Source organism: Pinus tabuliformis, chromosome 3_1 (assembly GCF_031772625.1).
Source record: "Pinus tabuliformis cultivar Carrire ecotype Pingquan chromosome 3_1, CPIR1, whole genome shotgun sequence".
NCBI classification, from domain to species: domain Eukaryota; kingdom Viridiplantae; phylum Streptophyta; class Pinopsida; order Pinales; family Pinaceae; genus Pinus; species Pinus tabuliformis.
The window spans coordinates 224,224,134-224,244,839 of record NC_142301.1 but is presented as its reverse complement, the minus strand read 5'-3'; the positions used below and the strand labels follow the sequence as shown (position 1 = coordinate 224,244,839).

Sequence of the window (20,706 nt, the reverse complement as noted above, 5' to 3'; positions counted from 1 at the left end):
CGGAGACTGAGGAGTAGAGGACGTAGTGCATCATAGGGACAACTCAGAGAGGCAGCGCAGCAAGGGACGCAATCCTCACAAAGAGATGACGCAGAGGTGATGCATTGGAGGTTGGAGGGTCTCCTGGGTGTCAGAATTTCTCCAGAGGGTGGAGATAAATTATCTCAGGTGTTTTCTCAGAGGTTTCTCTATGTCCTGCAAATCATTCCTTGTAAAAAGATTGTTGTTGAAGAATAACAATTAAACCCTCATCTGTTGCACTGGTTTTCCCGCATTGGGTTTTTCCAGGGTCTATTGTCCAAAAATAACTATGTTGATGTGATTGATACGTGTGCTTGTATTTCATTGTTCTTTTCTCTATGCTATTATGTGGCAACTGAAGTAGAATTTACTTTGATGTTTACTGAAGGGTTTTGTAAATAACTTATTGTGGAAAATTAATTACGAGAAATAAATCAGTTACTACAGTAGAATTTCGTGTTAGAAATTTTCACACTTCGCATTCTTTCCCAGCTACAAGAGAACTTCACACGTTTTCTAGCTACAATAGATTTCGACCTTGTGTGTGAGAATGATACTCCAAATGAATACTATGAGCTTCCTTTTATAGGCTTCATGTGGGGTCGAATAGGGTCCTTAGGCCGACTTGATCTTCTTCTAGGCCAACATGGTGTGGAGGTTACATAATTCATATTTGACTCAATACTTAACCTTTTTACATGATTCAAAAGCCCAAGAAGGGTATCTTTAAATGTACACTGACTCTATAGACTCAGAATAATTCCTAGAAGCCCTCAATGGGAGTTTGACCTAAAACAAGGTGACCCAAGCATGAAACCCATGCTTTAATAAGTCACAATAATAACAATAAAAAGTATTTTATTTATTCTTTTGACAAGTACATTACATGATGATTCAAGTATTAATGAAGACCAAACATAGTTACATTTTCCAACACCTTGCTTAAGAAGCAAGCAAGTCCCATTCTTTAGTCTCCCCTAGGAAGGGGTCATTAAAATCACTTCACATACATCTTGGATCTACCCTTCACAAGTGATTCTCCATATACCAAGTTTCCTCCCATCCGTGAAAGTCTGTAAAGAGTAGAAAGCTTTAGTTGTGGTGACAGTGGGCTTTAGTTGTGGTTACACTGGGCTTTAGCTTCATTGTTGCTCTTGACCCCCTACTAGTTTGAGCGGTAACAGGCCCTACATCAGCATGACATCATCTCTTTGGCTAGCATTTGGATGGCTAATTTGTAATTTGTGAAAGCTACTTAGTCGTCTTATGACCAAGGCTTGTTTCTTGCCCAATATTTTCATGTTTTGGGGCCTAATTAGGCTAATTCAACTTAGTGAGAATCATATAAATAGAACTTACTCTCATTTGTGAGAGATCATCATCACACTTGGATTAGTTGTCTTGTAAAAGAACTCACACTTTCTCTTTGGACCTACTAGAGACTCTTTTGATGCATTTTGATGTGTGGAAGATGATTCGGATGTCTTCTTTGGAGCTTCTTCTTGAATGATGGATGGATATATTGCATGTCTCTTGTAATTGCTTAATGTTGATGGAATTTTTCTTTGAAAATTGTTTAATGTATGGAATTGTAGCTCTAGAATATGTGAATTTGTGCCCTAATTGTTGAAGATTAAATTTGGAAAGCTTTTCTAGTAGAGTATTGCATATGCTATCCAATGCAAGGCATATAATGAATGTTCCTAGTGAATGAAAGTCTTTGAATTCTTCATGAAACTCCATTATATCTTGAAGAGAGTAAATGTTTTAAATCGGTACCTAGGGAATGGATTTCAAGCCTCCTTAGAAGAAGTTTTATCTTATCTTCAGCATCTCAAGACTCCATTGCCCAAAAAACTAGGCACTAGTCCAAGGATTTTGGTGATCAAGCTTCTCTTTCTCCATATTTTCTCCTCCTAAATTTCAGTCCCCTAAAGGTAGGGTGGAAATCTAAGGCTTACATGGAAATTTTAGGGATGTGATATTTCGGGAATTCGAGGCTCCAGAAATCAAGCTCAGGGTCTAAGCTACCTATGCTCCAAGTTTGATGGGCATCTGCCGAGTTTCATCCATAAAATCTCTTGCCCTAGGTGTTACTCCAAGAGGGAAAACCTAGGTCTTTCTCTCTCACCTTGGGGACTTCTCTGAGGGTTGTATAAACTTAGTATTCATTGGAATAAATCACAAGAAGTTCTTTCTTGGGCCTTGACCTTGTGAATACCTATTACCATCGAGAAACCTCAAAACCCTAGGTCTTGTGTAACGAACAAGGTTTGTATACGTAGCGATAATCTTTAGAATACTTTGAAGACAAGAATATCCATTGTAGGACAAGTAATTGTATATAAGACTTGATGACATAATGTGAATGTTACAATTGAGACCTGCTTATATACCTAGGCAGGTGCCTCTTCCTGAATGGTCATGTCTTTAAGACATGCCTTTTCATTACAAATGGCTATTTAGTTAACCTTATTATGATTATTATTGTTTACATTAATTTTATTATTTTTTTATGAATTACATTCATAACATTGACTTCCTCTTCAAAAATATTTGTCCTCAAAGCTTACTTATGAAAGGGCTTGATCTCTTTTCCTATTTTAAATATCTCTAGTCTCAGAACTTTCATCTTTGTTGATACAAGACAATATGATCCTCTGAGTCATAGACAAAATTGTCGAAGTGAGAATGGATCTAACCATCCTAGATTAATCTTCTGTGGAATCTTCACGCTCACCTTCATTTATTGAGATGTGTCAAAGCTCTAACTCAAGGGACTCCATCAAGGTATGTGCCTCCTGGGTCAGAGAAGCTCAAAACCACATTGTTGACTAAGGCAAAGAAAGAGATGGACAAAATGCTTGAGCCTATTAAGTTAGCATGGCCAACATTTGGGGTTAGTATTGCTTCTGATGGATGGACAGATCCAGCACGCCACCCACTCATCAACTTCATGGTGTCTTCCTTGAATGGTCCAGTTTTCTTGAAATCAGTGGATGCACTGGCACAATACAAGGATGCAAAATATATGGGTGAGTTGTTCATTAAAGTTATTGAAGATGTAGGTGTTGATTCTTGTGTGCAAATCATTACAGATAATGCACCTGTTTGCAAGGTTGCTGGCATGATTGTGGAAGCTAAATATCCACAATTATTTTGGGAAACTTACATTGTCCATTCCTTGAATTTAGCACTTAAATCTATTGCTTTTGACGTGCTTTGGATTGGAAGTATTATTGAGGATGCATTGCATATCTGCAACTTTGTACAAAATCATAAAAGTGCCCTCACAATCTACAATGTGTACACCAATCAGTCATTGTTGAAGATTGTAGATACAGGGTTTGCGTCTTCACTCATCATGTTGAAGAGGTTGAGGGAGGTCAAGACCACATTGGAGACATGGTTATTTCATAGTTTTTCTCTTTTTGGAGGAAGACAGATCAAGCAGCGTTAAAAAGAGTGAAGGACACAATGTTAGATGATGCTTGGTGGGAGACGGTAGATCTACTTTTTAAGATCACGGACACTATTATTGCTTTGCTACACTTTGCAAATACAGACCAACCATCCTAGGAGAGGTTTATGAGGGATGGGATTCCATGATTGAGTCTGTGAGGGCCATTATTTTACAGAGTGAGTGCCACGAGTATGAGACATCATCAGAGGCCTTCTTCACAACCATACAGGGTATTCTTGTTAGCAGATGGGGCAAGAATTGCACACCTTTGCATTGTTTGGCTCACTCATTGAACCCAAAATACTACAACCATGAGTGGCTGAATGGTGGACCTTCCCACAAATTCCCTCCTCACATGGATGGTGAAATTTCACAAGGGAGGAAGGATGCATTGAGGTGGAGGATGTCTTTGCAGAGTTTTCCATTGGCACTGGTTGATTTGCAGATATGATGTGATTAGAGACAAGGGGGCTAAGAAGCCCTATTCTTGGTGGGCAACTCATGGGGCAACAATCCTTCCTCTACAGCAGTTAGCCATGAGGCTCATTTCTCAGGTGACTTTATCCTCTTGTTGCGAGAGGAATTGGAGCACATATGGGAATTTGTATAGTGTATAGAAGAGCAGGCTTGAGCATTCCAGGGTAGAGACAATGGTGTATGTGCACACCAACCTTCGCCTTATTTACAGGTAGAGGGATGAGTGGTTGAAGGGAAAGACAAAGATGTGGGATGTCTTTCCTGATGAAATGGGTTTGGACAGTAGTGTTGATTTGGCATTGGCCAACTTGGATCTTAATGAGCCAGTGCTAGAGCCTGTCACTTTTGATGATGGTGATATTTTTGAGGGGTCATCCTCCACATGAGCAGACGCAGAGATGACATTAGATACAAAGGAGGAGGATGCAAAAAGGAGAGCAGTGGTGACCATGATGATGATAATGATGCTAATTTTGATGATGATAATTGATGACTCATGAGCTACCTACTGCCTTGAGGCTTGTAGTTGTTTTGTATTTGCTATTTCTATTTACCATTGACATTGCTACTACCTATGTAACACATTTTGATTTTGATGACATAATGAGAAAATTGCAGTTTCTTGTCTTTCTCCTATTGGATCATTGATGTATCTGTCACAATTGTATTTGTATGCATAATGTTACTTTGTAAAACTTACATCTAGATCTATGTTTGAATTTGTATCACGAATGAGAATTTGCCTAAGAAATATCTAATTTTTAATATATATATATATATATATATATATAGAGAGAGAGAGAGAGAGATATATAACGTGTCCTAACGTGTCATGTTCTGGGGGGTCAACATGCCCTTGTTGGGCACTTGAATCCTCGTGTCCTGTGTCCCTGTGTCAGGGGACTTAGATTAACATTGATATAATTTTTTTCATCACTTGTGCTGATAGCGATATTAATCTCCTTCCCCTGGATGTTCCCTTTTAATATAATTAATCTACAATATGCAATTGAAAGACCTTTATAGGAAAAATTTCCTTCCTTTACTTCTGAATTAGACTCCATCTTTTTCGTTTTCAGATGAGCCTAGGGTTTTAAAAGTAACCCCTTTAACTTTTATTAATCCTTCAATACTTTTAATTTATTTCTTTTAACCCTTAGTATTAAATTCCTTACAATCTTTTTTTTGGATACAACTTCCACTTCTCAAATGTCTTTTTAGTATATATATATATATATAGATATATGAGGGTTAAATACTCCTTTTTAATATTTTTATATCAACTTCTATAACTTAGAAATAGTCCTAAATTTTATGAACTTCCTTTTTTGAATTGATCCTTTTACTTCGACTTATCTCTTCAAGTTTGGAAGTTCACGTTGAAAATTCTAAATTAACTTGAAAATAAATATTCCTATATATATATATATATATATAGATAGATAGATATTATTTTTTCTTGGAGTTTTGACGTAAATCCCTGACAATTGCTCTTACGTAGAACCTTGGAGTGTTAAATCAATAGCCTTGATAACCCTTATCAAAACTTAAGAATGTGTCGATTTTTTTTTAGAACGAGAAGCCACCTTCATGGAGAGTTGCGTCGGTCAACGAATGTGCTCGCGTGCTAATTATGTTGAAAGTGACCCACGAATTGAACAACGGACTGGTCAGATGTTCGACGACAAACATGTTTTCCAGCAACATTACAGACAGGATTATCTGGACAATGGATGTTGAAGCAACGGTGCGGTCCATCGGTGAAGGATGGACATTGGATTGTTGAGTCGAGGAGTGGACATAGGGTGTATTTTGTATGTCAGGTTTGTGGGTGTCAAGCACTTCCTTGTGAAAGGATTGCAGACATATAGAGTTGGTGAACGTGCCTCTAATCAAGAACAGGTCAAAGGTTGTGGAATGGCGGCACAGGGGCAGCCAGAGCGTGGGTAATACGGCCTTTTGGGCGATTTGTGCAGCAGTCAGAGCAGGGGCGTACACCAGACAAAATTGGCAATTGTTTGGGTTGTGTGCCTATTCCTAATTGCAGATGGTCGTGAAACCTTGCTCGGTTGATAGTTCACAACGTACGCAGAGGCGGCGTGTCGGACGCAACGCATGTAAGTTGCTCTTCTTTTTTTTAAGAAAATATTTATATGAATTTTTTTATTTTTTAAGCTCCTTTCTTTTTATTCTTTTTTTTACATATATATCTATATTTAATATCTTTTTTCTTCATCTTTTTTTCTAAGAATTTCCTTTTTTTTTAATTATATATTCTTTGTTTTTTTACTTTTTTTTTCTTTTTTTTTTAAATGCCCAAAAGCCTTATGGCAGAATGGAAAACCTCCAACGATATAGTGAAATGCTTGATCGCGATGACAACTACGTTAGCGAAGACATTAATGGCCAATGCCCGGGATCAGAGAATGTAGCTCTGATACCATTGTAACGAACAAGGTTCATATGCACAGCGATAATCTTCATAATACTTCAAAGACAAGAATATCCATTGTAGGACAAGTAATTGAATATTGTATATAAGAATTAATGAGATGATGTGAATGTTACAATTGAGGCCCTGCTTATATACTTAGACAAGTGCCTCTTCATGAATGGTCATGTCTTTAAGACATGCCTCTTCATTACTAATGACTATTTAGTTAACCTTATTATGATTATTATTGTTTACATTAATTTTATTATTTTTTTATGAATTATGTTCATAACATCTTGTGCCTTCTTTTCTAGGGTTTTTCTTAGAGAGAGGTTCGTTGTTTTGAAGCCTCATAACTTTATTAAGCCTCTCTTCAAATGAGCTCTAGCTCCATCACCTTGAACCTTCAAGCATAGAATATCTATTATAGGTGATCATAATCATACCGGGACTCCTCCCATCGGTGAATTTACGTAAAGAGCAGGGGACTATTAGTTTTTGGTAGCATCAAAAGTGCTCCAGCCTTGAAAATTGGTGGGAAGGCTAAGCACATGAGTTCTAAAGAACCAAGAAACCATTTGGTGAAATTCCACCCGGATTGTATTTTATTAAAATAATTAATATTTTTAATGGAGTTCCTAAGTCTAAACTTAAGGAAATTAAAATATTAATGGGCATTAATCAAAATATGTGTGAGAATGATCTAGAAGACGGATCAAGTCATGTTTTAATCTTAGCCATTGATTAGAGACTTAATCTCGGTTGTTGAAGACTCAACAAGAAATGTATAAAATGGAGGCTTGGAGTTCATTTGGAAATACACAGAGAGAGAATTGATCTACAGTTCAATATATGGGGCTAGGAAGCTGAGAAATTCGAACTAGGTGATCATTCAACAGCAATGGGGCAATGAGAATCCGGGAGAAGGATTTTCCGAAGAATACTGACAGACAGGCAGAGAGAGCTTGTAGAGAAGTAGTGTAGTAGCTGGGAGAGCTAACGCTAGGTCAGTCTGGGCCCACGTAGCCCTGACGCAGAGCCAGAAGGGCCAGTGCAGAGCAGAAAAGTTGTCTATCAAGCAGAATCCAAAACTGCCAAGAACAGCCGAAATTGTCGAAACTGCTGGAATAGCCAAGATAGCTGATGTAGAGGGCAGAGAAGTTGACACAGGGCTGACACAAGGCCTACGCAGGGCCAGCGCAGAAATAGCCGAGGTTAGCCAGTCTTGTGCCGGATCAGCCGAAATTCTGCCAAGTGAAGTGAAGTAAAACTCACTCAGATTTTCCACCATTATTTTCTCTGTAAAGGATTGCCAGATGAGCATCCTAAATTTGTATTCAAATATTTCCCCTGCATAATAATAAACCCTCAAAACTGTTGCACCAGTTTTCCCGTATTGGTTTTTTCTAGGGACTATTGTGTCCAAAAATAAGTGTGTCCTATGTATTTTGTTCTTTGCTTTGTTTTCTGTTTCATGAGATCAAATATTAAATTAGTGTAGGTTGCAGAACTAATTTGCTTTAGTATTCAGAAGAATAACTTGATGAATGTAATTTAAAAATCAAGTCGGTGAAGTAGATTCAGATTTGCTGCAATAGGGGTTCCTTCAGTGTAGGAATTTTCACAGGGACCTTGGTTGTGGTGACAGTGGGTCGTTGTCCCATTGTTGTCACTTAGTCTTGTTATTGTCCCATAGGTTTCCCCCCCTTAGGGCCTTGCTAGATTTTGTGATAACAGGAGCATTATGTGCTCAAAAACCGAGTGATGGCCATATGAGGTAGGTAGAGCTCATGCTAGGCTTTTGCCCACACGTTAATGTTTATCTCCCGACCATCTTTTGCATTTTAATTTTCTTTCTTGTTTCGTTGTAGCCATGATATGCTCTTTCCTTTTCTTTGAGCTACATCAAGCTCCCAAGGGAAAGTTTTCGGGCCCTACTCAATGTATGTGAACATATGAGTGCCAAATCGCCAATAACCAATGACAAGTTGTACCCAAAGAATGGAGGTGAGATATGGGCTTGTATTGTGAGATGGATGGTGTTAAGTATGACATAGGGGAAGACAGAACTACACTATCAATAATATGGCTTTCCAAGTAGTGCCCCTCCTATAACCCAAAGGGCCTTAAGGGAGGCCCCATTGGACTAGGGTCAAAAATTAACCCCCCCTGGTAAGGTGAGAGAACAAAATTATGGCCAACGTATGTCAATCTTCCAAATCACTCCATTACCAATACCAAATGCTCAAAACAAACAAGTATAAGCACCCGATTGCAAAATGATCAAACTTTCAAAGTACAATTCAAATAGCAGCCCACCATCATCCAAATGATGATGCCGAATGGTGAGAGCCATATGACTAATGCAAGTGGCAGAGGCACATGGAAAATCATCGCCTAATGGTCGTTGGCAAGGGCTGCCGGCTATCTGGCTGACCAGTTTGCTGTCAAATGTAGGAGAAAAATTTCCTCCTATGCGCTTACCCGTTTTGGTGGGGTAACAGCTTTCAAGGAAGGCCACCCTTTTAGAACCTTACCTCTGATCTAGTTAGCAAGTGAATCAAGCCAAAACAGGATAAGGTTTTGGAATGATTGCTATAATAAGAACCTTAGATCTATGGACCATAAGGTAGGCAAGTTGATATGTTGTTGACCAATGATTCTAATACCAAATTTCAGCCAAGAAAATAGAGAAAAGTTCAAGGCATATCTCTTTAATTAACAGTCCAATAATAATGAAATAGGGATGATGGTAGAAAAAATATCGGGATTGCTGAATGATATTCTTGGAAGCATTCAGCAATAGATTCTAAAAAGAGATAACATGCTTGACAGAAACTAATACACAGGCTGATTCACAAAATTTTCAACAGGGACCAACAGGACTATACAACATTTCAAAAGCGACTATTATTGATGAGGGAAATGCACATGACTAAGAGCAGTATATAATACGTGGTTTTCTCAAATTCAAATGGAAGAATGGGAGAATAACATCTTCAAATATCCAGAGGTGTACACTGGGTGATGAGTAGAAAATAAGATTCTCAATGCTTTTAGAAAAGGGTGTAGAACAACGGCCTAACCAAACAGCCACCAAATATTCTCCGGGGTAATGTGAGCTAGAGAATTATAACTGACTTACCTCTTTGCTTTAGCTCTTCTTGAATATCATCATGAAGGAGCCGCTCCATTTCCAGTAAAATCTCTTCATACTCATCTTTATCAAGTTTTCTGGTTGCTTCTGACGGTTCATAGTCCCACAGTGCATCATCATTATCAGGAATAAAAGCACTCCGACTATCCCCATGACATGACTGCTTAGATTTTTGAAGTTCATCTGAAATTATCTGTTCAAAAGCAGAAACTGCAATTTCCTGAACAAAGAAACATCAGTATTTCTGGAAGTCCATTATCTGCAACTATTCTTCAATCTTGTTACTGCCTTTACTAAAAAGGAAAATATGTGTCTCTATCACACTAAAATATGTGTAAAAAACCCAACCATTTGGACACAAACCATGTGCATAACATAGTAGTTTCTACTAAAAAAGAGAGAGAAAATCATCAATTATGTTTTAAGGGCCCTGACTAAAGATGGCTTTGGTTTCTTACTATCTTCTTCAAAGACAGTCAAATTACAGGAAGGACAGTCCTCAGCAGGTATCAAACAGCCCCATAAGAGCCTACAATCATTGCCGATCGAGCTGCAGATGAGGCTAACCAAAATCACAATATCCAGCAGGTGTAGGGGGAATGTTATGGTCATATATACTTAACAGTAGAAATGACATGGGCTGTTAGCTACATCGCACGATTATAAATAGTTACAAAACACCAATAATAGCCCTATATGATTTGGAAGTTGATCTGTATTTTGTGTTTTTTAAATCTTGCCAGATAATTATAAGTATTTCATAAATGGCCTAATTGCCAAGTTTTGTCATTACTTGATGACATGATGTTTAAAAGCATTTTCTTGTCTCTCTTTCTTCTGTCTCCTTATAATTGAGTCTTTTGTCATACTAGGAGATTCCTTCTCCAGCAACACACAAATCCCATGCTAGAAAGGGAAATAACGTAATACAAATCTATATCAAATGTAGCAGTTATTACCATCTTTCTGAAAATTTGACTTTTAGACTCAATATGAGTATAAAAAAGTTTTTTCTTCCCTCAATACAAATATACAGAACAAGAAAATGCAGCTTAACGAATTTGGTCTCAATTCCACCTCTATTCCCATCAATAGAATATGTAAGATATACCTCCAAAACATACAAAATCTGTACAAAAGAATAGCAACTGATTACTGCCAGGTATGCATGCAAAATATAACTGATGAAATGCTTAACCATATGTCCAGCAAACATTTTTAACATTACTATTTAGTATTTTATGTTTGTGTAAAAATTTCTCACTTGTTATCAGTTTGGGATCAGCCTGCCCCATAAAGATAACTATAGTTCTCTTAACATAAGCCATGCACCACTGTGTACTGAGGCTGTGAAGGATAAACACAGATTTCAATTCTTATTTTGGATTCTGCTATTGCAGTGTTTTAATCTAATTTGAATAAGTCTTAAGCACCTTATTTCTCTGTGGCTTCAGTTGTAAATTCAGATTCACTGCTATGTATAATTTATTTAAATTATGGAAGCTGTTAAGGCGTCGAATTTTCTATTAGCGAATGAGATCCAACCATATCTAGATCAGAAAAATAGCTCAATCAAGTATATGATTGTGGAGGAATAGGAGACTATAATGAACAATAGTTCATGTACTGAATATCTAATATATGGACAAAGAGTCGAAATCCATATATGATGAGTAATATATATAATTGATAAATAAATGAATGAGATCAACAATGAGAATCATGACAGAATACTTATATGCATTGATTAGTCACAAAGGTGAAGGATTGTGTCCCTTAGCTTATTATCATTATTATTTATTTTATTATTTTATTATCATATTACTATTTAGGTATATTATATTCAGTACATTGCCTCTCCCTTCAAGGATGCTTTGTCCAAGTTACCCAACAAAAAGTGGGTAACCCATGGGAGAAATTTTTATCTTCCTTGGACAGCCAACCAGCCAGCAGCCCTATTGATCAGTGCTTGACATGATGCCATGGACCCTCCACTTGTATGCTCCAGTCAGATTTCTTTCTCCCATCCAGTATTCCTCTTTGAAGGAATGCAGGTCATCCATCGGTAGGTACTTTAACCATTTTGAGATCATGTTCTTTTACTTATTGTTTTGGGGCATTCTAATTTGAATCAATGGGTGATCTGGATGATTAACCGATCTTGATTGTATTCTAGTTCCCTCACTTCACTTGCGTGGTTAGTCTTTGATCCTAGTCCAATGGGACCCTCCTATATAGGAAGGACACGATGTTGATTTCGGGTAACATCAGATGTGCTCTAGCCACGAAAATTGGTGGAGAGGCTAAGGCACATGAGATCTCCAATACCCAGAAAGAGTTTGGGCAGATTCAAAACAGTTTGGGAGATATTAAAATAATAAATATTTTTAATAGAGTCCCTAAGTCTAAACTTAGGGGAAAAAAAAAATATTAATGTAAATTAATATAAAATTGTGTTAGAATCTAAGTTGCAGGAAACGTGGGGGGAGGGGTCGTTTCAGGCAAGAAACGGAAACGAAACTGGGTAACGCGTACGGTACGGCCTGGAAACGCGTTTCCAGGCCGTACAAGCCACGTTTCCCAGTTGTAATGTGTTGTTTTTTAATTTTTTTTTTTAATTTGTTTTTTTTAGGTTTCCGGTAAATTCTAGAAGCCTATTCTAAAGTTATAAAAGAGCAGTTTGTCTCATTCTCTCATCACACTATTCAGCAACTCGTTTCTCTTGGAGACTGGCAGTTGTTTCAGCTAAGGTGTTTGAGCAGTGAGCAAAGTAGATTTCAGCAGCAGGAGAAAGAGATTTCAGCAGCAAGAGAAAGAGATTTCAGCAGGAGATTTTAGTAGCAGCAGATTTGGCTCAGCTACAGCCATATTTCTCTTCTCTTTTCTGGCATTTCGGGGTAGTTTCAGCCACAGAAAATTAATTTGGGTAAGCCACATTCATTTTTTTAGTTTCTTCTTACTATTTCTTCAATTTTTCTAGGGTTTAGGCAGCCAAAAATATGAAAAACGTTTTTTATTTATAGATTTGTTTTTTAAATTTATTTTTGCAGCAGATTTGGCTCAGCTACAGCCATATTTCTCCTCTTTTCTGGCATTTTAGGGTAGTTTCAGCCACAGAAAATTAATTTGGGTAAGCCACATTCATTTCTTAGTTTTTTCTTACTATTTCTTCAATTTTTCTAGGGTTTATACAGCCAAAAATATGAAAAACGTTTTTATTATTTAACTTTTTTATTTACAGATTTGTTTTTTTAATTTATTTTTGCAGCAATGGCTTCCAACCAAAGTGCAGCTGCAAGTTCAAGCCCTAGGGCCAACCCAAGGGCTGAATATTATCCTCTTTGGAGGCATGTGACGAAGCTTCAAAGATGTGGAGGTGGTGGCTCATGGGAATGGCGATGCAATCTTTGCAATAATACGTACAAGGGCTCCTACCCAAGAGTGAAGGCGCATCTATTGCATGGAGAAGCACAGGGGATTTCAGGTTGCACAAAAACATCAGATCCGTTGGCAAGGAGGGCATATCAAAGAGAGCAAGATGAGGCGGATGGTACTAAGAGAAGGCATGATGAGCTTACTCAAGCTCCATCTAACATTGAGCCAAGGATTGTAGTTGAAGCAAGAAAGAGGAGAGCTGGTCACACTCAACAACATGAACAACCAGCACCCAAAAATACCAGAGGCCCAGGGGCATCCCCTTCAGTTCAGGATAGCAGAATTGCTAGATTGGTGAATGTGCAAGCAAGAGAAGAAACTGATTCCAGAGTGGCTAGGTGCATTTATGCATGTGGTATCCCATTCAATGTTGTTCGCTCTCCTTACTGGCAAGATATGATAAGGGCAGTTAACAAAGCTCCTCAAGGGTACAAGGGGCCCAACTATGAGAAAGTCAGAACCCAGCTTCTCAAAAATGAGAAGGACCTTGTGGAGGACATTTTAGCTCCAATTCGTTCTTCCTGGAGTAGCTCTGGGGTTACCATAGTCTCAGATGGTTGGACAGATATGAGGCGCAGACCATTGATAAATATCATTGCCACTTCCCCCAAAGGAGCAATGTTTATCAAGGCAGAAGACTGCTCAGGAGAGGTGAAAGATGCACAGTACATTGCTGATGTTATTATAAAAGCTATTGAACAAATAGGGCCTAACAAGGTGGTGCAAGTTATCACGGATAATGCACCGGTTTGCAAAGCTGCAGGTTTAATTATTGAGGGGAGGTATGACAACATCTTTTGGACACCATGCATTGTCCATAATCTGAATCTGATCTTAGAGGAGATCGACAACAAAGTTTCCTGGATAAAGGAACTCACAGGGGAAGCAAGGGAGATTATCAAATTCATCACCAACCACCACCAGTCTCAGGCCATATTTCGAGAGTACTCCAAATTGGAGTTGTTAAAAGTTGTTGAGACAAGATATGCCTCAAACTTTGTGATGTTGCGCCGCCTTGTTGAGGTTAAGCATGCATTAGTTTCTATGGTGGTGAGTCAACTTTGGATTGAGTGGAGACAAGCAGATTCAGAGCGGGGATCTATGGTGCGTAGATTGTGCCTTGATGAGGATTGGTGGAGCAAGGTAGATTTCTTGCTAGTTCACAACCCCTACATTTGAGCTTCTCCGGAGTGCTGACACTGACCAACCTTTCTTGGGAGAGGTATATGATGGCATGGATTCCATGGTTGAGAAAACTATGGAAATCATTTCGCAGGAGTCTCCACAACTTTTGTTTGTTGATGATCATTTTGCTGGTTTGATCAAGAAAATCATTGTTGATAGGTGGAACAATTTCAATACACCATTGCACACTTTAGCACATGCTTTGAACCCCAAATTTTATGATGAGGAGCTTATTGCTAAAAGCAATGGGAAGAGGAAGGCACCCCATAAGGATAGAGAGGTGGCTACTGGGGTGAAAAAAGCCCTTATGAGAATGTTTCCTTCTCATCTACATAGGGAGGTAAAGGAGGAATTTGCCAGTTTTGCTGCAGGAATAGATGATTATGCAAATATATCAGCTTTGGAGGAGAGAAGCACCATGAATCCAGTTAGGTGGTGGATTTGTCATGGAGCAAATGGTGTACATTTGCAAAACCTTGCCATTCGTATTCTTTCACAAGTGGCAAGCTCTTCATCAGCAGAAAGGAATTGGAGCACTTATGGTTTTATTCATTCTGTGAAGCGCAATAGGTTGGGCTCACAGAAAGCATAGGATCTTGTTTATGTGCACTCCAACCTTCGCCTTGCATCTCGTAGGGGTCCAGAATACAACAGTGGTCCTTCTAAAGAATGGGATGTGGATGCAGAAAATCCTAATTTGGATCTCTCTCTTGCTGCCCTGAATATTGAGGCCAAATCTGGAAGTGGAATTGGTGCATCATCTTCTTCAGCACTACCATCCACTGTTGAGCATTGTGCTGCTTCTATTTTTGATGAGGATTGTTATGATGAGGATTAATCTTTTGTGACTTGTCTCTATAGTTCTTGCAGCCTTATAGTCTTTATTGTACTTGCAGCCTCATATACTAATATAAATAAACGTTGATTTTGGATTTTCCTATATTTTTATTTTCATTATGTGATCATTCATGACTCATGAGTAAATGTGATGTAAATTTAATCTTAATGTTTAAATGTAATAAATTATAATCATATAATGTAAATGTATCATTAATGCTTTATGATTGCACATATATATAATAATAATTTTTAAATATTTTATAATATATATATATATATATATATATATTCGCGTTTCCCCGTTTCCAAAATTTGGAGAGGTCGCATTTCGTATCGCTTCCCGTTTCGGAAACTCGTTTCCGTTTCCCCGTTTCGTGCAACTTAGGTTAGAATGGTCCAAAAGTCATGGATCAAGCCAGATCTAATCTTAACCGTTGATTATGAACTTAATCTCGGTCGTTTATTTGTCAATAAGAAAAGTATAAGAGGAGGCTTGAGGGTCACTTGGAGAACACACCAAGAGATCAAGATTTCGACTTTCTGGCGTTGGGTTTGCTGAGAAAGTTGAGAGAGTGATCAGAGTTGCAGCTGAGGGGCAGTGAATATAGAAGCAGAGAGGCAGAGATAGTACCGAGAGGATCAGCGTAGTAGCTGGAGAGAGGGACGCAGAAGCAGCCAAGGGTTCACGCAGAGCCAGCCAAGGCTCAAGCAGAGCTAGCCAGGAGCTGCGCAGTGCCTCAGAGGGCCAGCGTAGGTGACGCAGAGGGCCCGAGGGCTGACAAAGTGCCTCCAGAGGCTGACGCAGGCCAAGCCAGAGTGACATTGGGCTAACGTTGGGCCAAAGAGAGGCTGACGCTAGGGTTTCGAGGGGCATATTGAAGTTGTGGAGCTACCGAAGTGTTTATCCAGGGTTTCAACCAGAATAACTGCTTCCGAGTAGAGAGGTACTACTGCCGATATTTTTCTCTGTTGGGTGAGCCGGATTTGGCACCCAGATTGTATTCTGAAACTGCTTAATAAATCAAACCCTCAGATAACTACACTGTTTTTCCCGCATTGGGTTTTTCCGGGGACATTAGTCCAAAAACAACGGTGTCACTTGTGTGCTTGTTTCTATTTCCTTCAGTTGATGATTTGTAATGTGTTAAGCATGCACTTGTATTTATTTCCAGTATTTACATGGTAAATAACTTGTTAATTAACAGAACAAGTAGGTATGAATAATCAATAAAGTGCATGAAGGGTTTCTAAAGTGTCAAACTTAGAAATTCCATCACACTATTGGAAAGGCTCAGATTGAAATAGAATGATATTTCATACTTACCACCTTCCATCATTCCCTCATGCCATATCCATTCTTCGAGCAAGTGGTCATTGGTCTTGGGGATTGGCACCTTATCATCCTCATCCTTGGGTCTGAGTTGGAAAACATTGCCCTTAAGGCTGATGCAGCTAAAAGAACAATAAAGCAAAGAAATCCACAATGAAAGAAAAATATAAAATGCAAAAGATGGTTGGGACATGTTGTCGCCCGAATTATACACCCAATGAGACAACGCTCAAGGCAAGGATTGTCACTTCGATCCCTGCCCACTTTGTTTAAGCTATCTCCTAAGGCAAGCTAAGGAGGGTAGTCCCTGAAGGAAAACTGATGAGGAACTTGTTGAGAATCAACAAGTTTGGGATATAAAGTTGAATATCCTAGCAACTTGATTAAATTAAATGGCAAGTAAGATTGATAAGCACAACAATTAGACTATTTAGGATATTTCAGTGATAGACCAGTGCCTTGAAATTACAAAATACTTGTGTTGACCACTATGTGTCAACGACCCACAACAGTACACCCCTTTTTTCGCAAAAGAGATAGCGCCTAATCAATGTGTCCCTGCCATCCAGCTATCATCGTCAACCTAAGGATCATGTTATAATGTAAACCCATTCTGCATGTGTATAATGTAAATAATCTCAGCAGATCCATGTCATGTATGTAATTACCTAGGTAAACCTACTTTTTGGTGACGATCTTCATTCTGGGAGGTTTTTTGTCTCACCGATCCATTCTTGGATGGTCGGTAGAGTTTTCCTTCAACCTTACCCCAAAGCCAAAATGGATTTTGTCACTGGGATCGTAGGGGAGTCCTAATGTTCTAGTTCGAGTTTATGTAAAAGTGATTTGGGAATAACCCTAACCATTTGGTTAGGTTATTTTATTACAAATTGCTTGGTCTGCTGGATTATATTTGTGTTGCAGAATTGAGTAGTCTGTGAGGCTCTTTTGCAAACGGGTTTCCCCCTTGAGGTGTAAAAAATGTGAAATCATGATGTAAAGTGTCTTGAGGGTTGGAAAAATAATTTATCCCCTCATAGGTTGATTAATTAAACTTTCCAACCAAAATTAATTAAAATCCTAAGCCAGAAATTTGATTAATTCTAGGTCCTAGATAAATTTAAATTCTCCAAACGCAAAATTCGTTGGTCCTTATTAAAGTTTAAGAGGTCCAGGGACTAAAGTAAATTAATTATTTTGCTAAATTTTAAACCTTTGGTCCCTGGGGTTAAGTCAAAGTGAAAATTTTGAGGAAATTAATTCAAAAATTTTAATTTTTGAATTAATTAAAATGCATGTAATTGAAAATTTCGAATTTCCTCAATAATTTAAAATTTCGATGGATGAGATTAAGAGAAATTTTAATTCTCATCAACAGTCAAGATTTCTTTGACAAGGATCACTCGAACTAGTCATTGGAGGATTTATCTTTAAATAGGAGGTCATTTGTCAGTCAATTCATCCGATCTCTAGATCGTGTATTAAGCGAAAAGCTCTCTTGTAATCTTTTTATGAGCAATAAAGAAAGACTTTGGGGTTAATTTCTGTTGGTGTTACTCTTCGTGGAAAATATTGTAAGATGTGTCATTCTCATGCATAGATTTCTTTTTAGCCATTAATGATAGCTTTCTGAAGAGTGATTTGAGTACAGGTATCTTGCTCAGTTGCTGAGGTTTGAATGATAATTTAAGTTTTGAATATAATAGCAGGTATCTCCATTTATCTTAATTTTATTATCGTTTTCTCGCTCTATGTTGATGGTTGAATTGAGTTTTGCAGGAAAGTCCTGTTTTTTTATCAGGCGTTCGGGGAAGTTCTCGGTTGAACCAGCCAACTCTCGATCCGTGTTTTCTGAAGAGCCCAGCTTAATTTGATCCTAGGCTTATCATAAGATATTTTTTTATGGGTGATGCATGAAGGGTTTTGAGCTCAATACCTCCTCTAAAATTCAAAAAAATTAATTTTTCTATGCTAAATCGATAGATCTGGCTATTGAGAGCCTCAGATTATCAGATCTGACAGCAGAGTTGGACCTACACTCCCTAGATCTGATAGATCTACCATTCATGTATATAGATCTGTAATTATTTTCAGTTTTCTAACTTGGGTTTTCTGGGTTTTAGTTTTTTGGGTCAATGTACATACCGTTTCGGTGTATTACAACTACAGATCTGAAGGAGAAAACCGTGTAGAGTCCAGATCTAGGCCCTAGAGGGTAAGATCTAGATCTCAAGGGGTCATTACATCGTTTTCCAGAGATATTATTCAGACATTTTGAAGTCCAAGGTTCAAATTTAGATTCAGATCTGAAAATTTTTAAGGGTTTTACCGATAAATCTTAAGCAGATGTATAGAATCTTAATCTGGTAAATTTATCTTCAGTTCTTGGGCTACAATTCCTCTGCTGCCTAGGGTTTCTTGAGCAGAAAATTTTGAATTCGTTTTTACTATCATTTTCTAGAAAATTTCGAAATTATTTTTCTTGTTTGTGTTTGGGTTTTAATTTTTTTTTTTATCTGGAAAAATTATAAGGGTTTCTGCCCATCTGTCTGTTGTTTGGGGTTTATGGGTTTGCTGTAAATTTTTCAAATTTTTTTTAGAAACCCTTTATTTTTTGCTCTCTCCAGATCCTTAAACCCTCGCTAGCAGCCATATCTGCATTTCGAAATTTCAACCTCACTCTCTGCCTGAAAACCCTCACGCTGCCTTTCTCCCTCAATCCGCAACTCTATTCCTTCGGCGGCCTGGTTTATTTCGTTTGCTGCATCTTAGCACCCTTTCCAGTCCTCGCAACCCTCATCATTCACCCTCATCTCCATGCAGCTGCTCTTCACATCCATCTCTCCAACTGCATTGCACCCTCACTAGCCCCTCAAAACTGCATCACTCTCCTTATCTCTGTGTGTTGCCTCAAATCCGTAACCCTCTTTTCCCCTTGGCCTGCGGATACCTCTCTTCATCTACGTGTGGTCTCTACATGCCATCACTTCACCTATCCGTTGCTACAGTCCTCTTTCTCTGCTATCCCCGCGTCTATCCCTCAGCTCAAGCCTCTCCATGTGAGCTGCGCTATCTTGCAAGACCTGCATATTCCCTCTAGTTGTCGACCTGCAAGCGGCAACACAAACAACAAAAGCATTTCGACCCTTTTTTTATTTTGTATGGTTTTAGTTAGGTTAGATAGATATTTTCGATTTCATGTCTTTAGTTAGGTTTCATTTAGGTTTAAAAAATTAGAAAAAAAAAATTGATTTCATCTCTCTCTCTCTCTCTCTCTATATATATATATATATTTTTTATTTCATTCATTTTTTTTATTTTATGATTTTTATTTTTTATTCTAAAACTTTAGAAATCTAAATTTTTTTATTTTTTTTTAAATCCAAAAGCTTTCGATTTTTATGGTGTGATTCATTAAAAAATTAGAAGCTTAAAAAAAATTGATTTTGGTTTTTCTTTTTTAGCATTTTGATTTCATTTTTTATTTTGATTATATTTTTGTTAATCAAATTCTAAAATCCTAAAAAATAAAAAAAAAAAAACTAAAAATCTAAAACATTTAAATTCATATAAAAAATATAAAATATTTAAAAAATATAAAGTTTCAAAAATCGAAAAAATTAAAAAATTCTAAAAAAAATTTAAATTTGTGAATAAGGATTTAAAATGAAATAAACTAAGGGGTTTTCTCTTAAACATTAAAATTTTTAATGTGGCCTATGGCCAATTAAAAATTTCAATTTTTTAACATGTTGATTTGTTTTACTTCTTTAGTTATCGCCCAAAGGAATAATTAAGATTTGAATTTGAAGTTCCTTAGTGTTATTAAATGCATATTTTTCTATGGTCAAGGTGCAATAAACGTTTTAAATCATATTTGGTTGTTGAAGAAAGTTAATTGAATCTAGATCTGGGCGGTTAATGAAAATCATTTTAGATCTAGAATCTTTTGCATGATACAGTTTTGGGCGTTTGTATTAATCATACCTGATTGTCACTGTTCGTCACATATTGGAAAAATTATTCTGGATGACTTGTTTTCTTACTTGATCTATGGTTAATTCAAATTAAAGGCACTGGTCGATAGTTATCTCTAGTTGGTGGTCGTGTCTTGGTTACATTAGAGTTTAATCTATTCATCTGAGCTAATCGAGATTCATTTAAGTTGTCCATCATTAAAATCTCCTAGAGCCCGTGTTTCACAGGCTTTCTCATCCATTTACCTCAGGGACTATCCCCCTTGACTTGCCTAGGAGAGAGCCTAAACGGAGTAAGGATCAAGAGTGACAGCCCTTACTCTGAGCATTGTCGTGGTGCCTAGACACTTTGTGCGACAACAACTTGCAAAATAGAAATCAATATCT

At 37.7% G+C, this 20,706-nt stretch overlaps 1 protein-coding gene across 1 annotated transcript in view; it reads right to left on the bottom strand.

Moving 5' to 3' along the window:
- LOC149186606 (RPA-interacting protein A) overlaps positions 1-20,706 on the bottom strand; it is a 328,511-nt gene that overhangs the window by 191,542 nt on the left and 116,263 nt on the right. Inside the window, exon 7 of the mRNA XM_089409394.1 lies at positions 9,541-9,772. Within this exon, the coding sequence (XP_089265520.1) occupies positions 9,541-9,772 (232 nt within the window). The remainder of the gene's footprint in view (positions 1-9,540; positions 9,773-20,706) is intronic.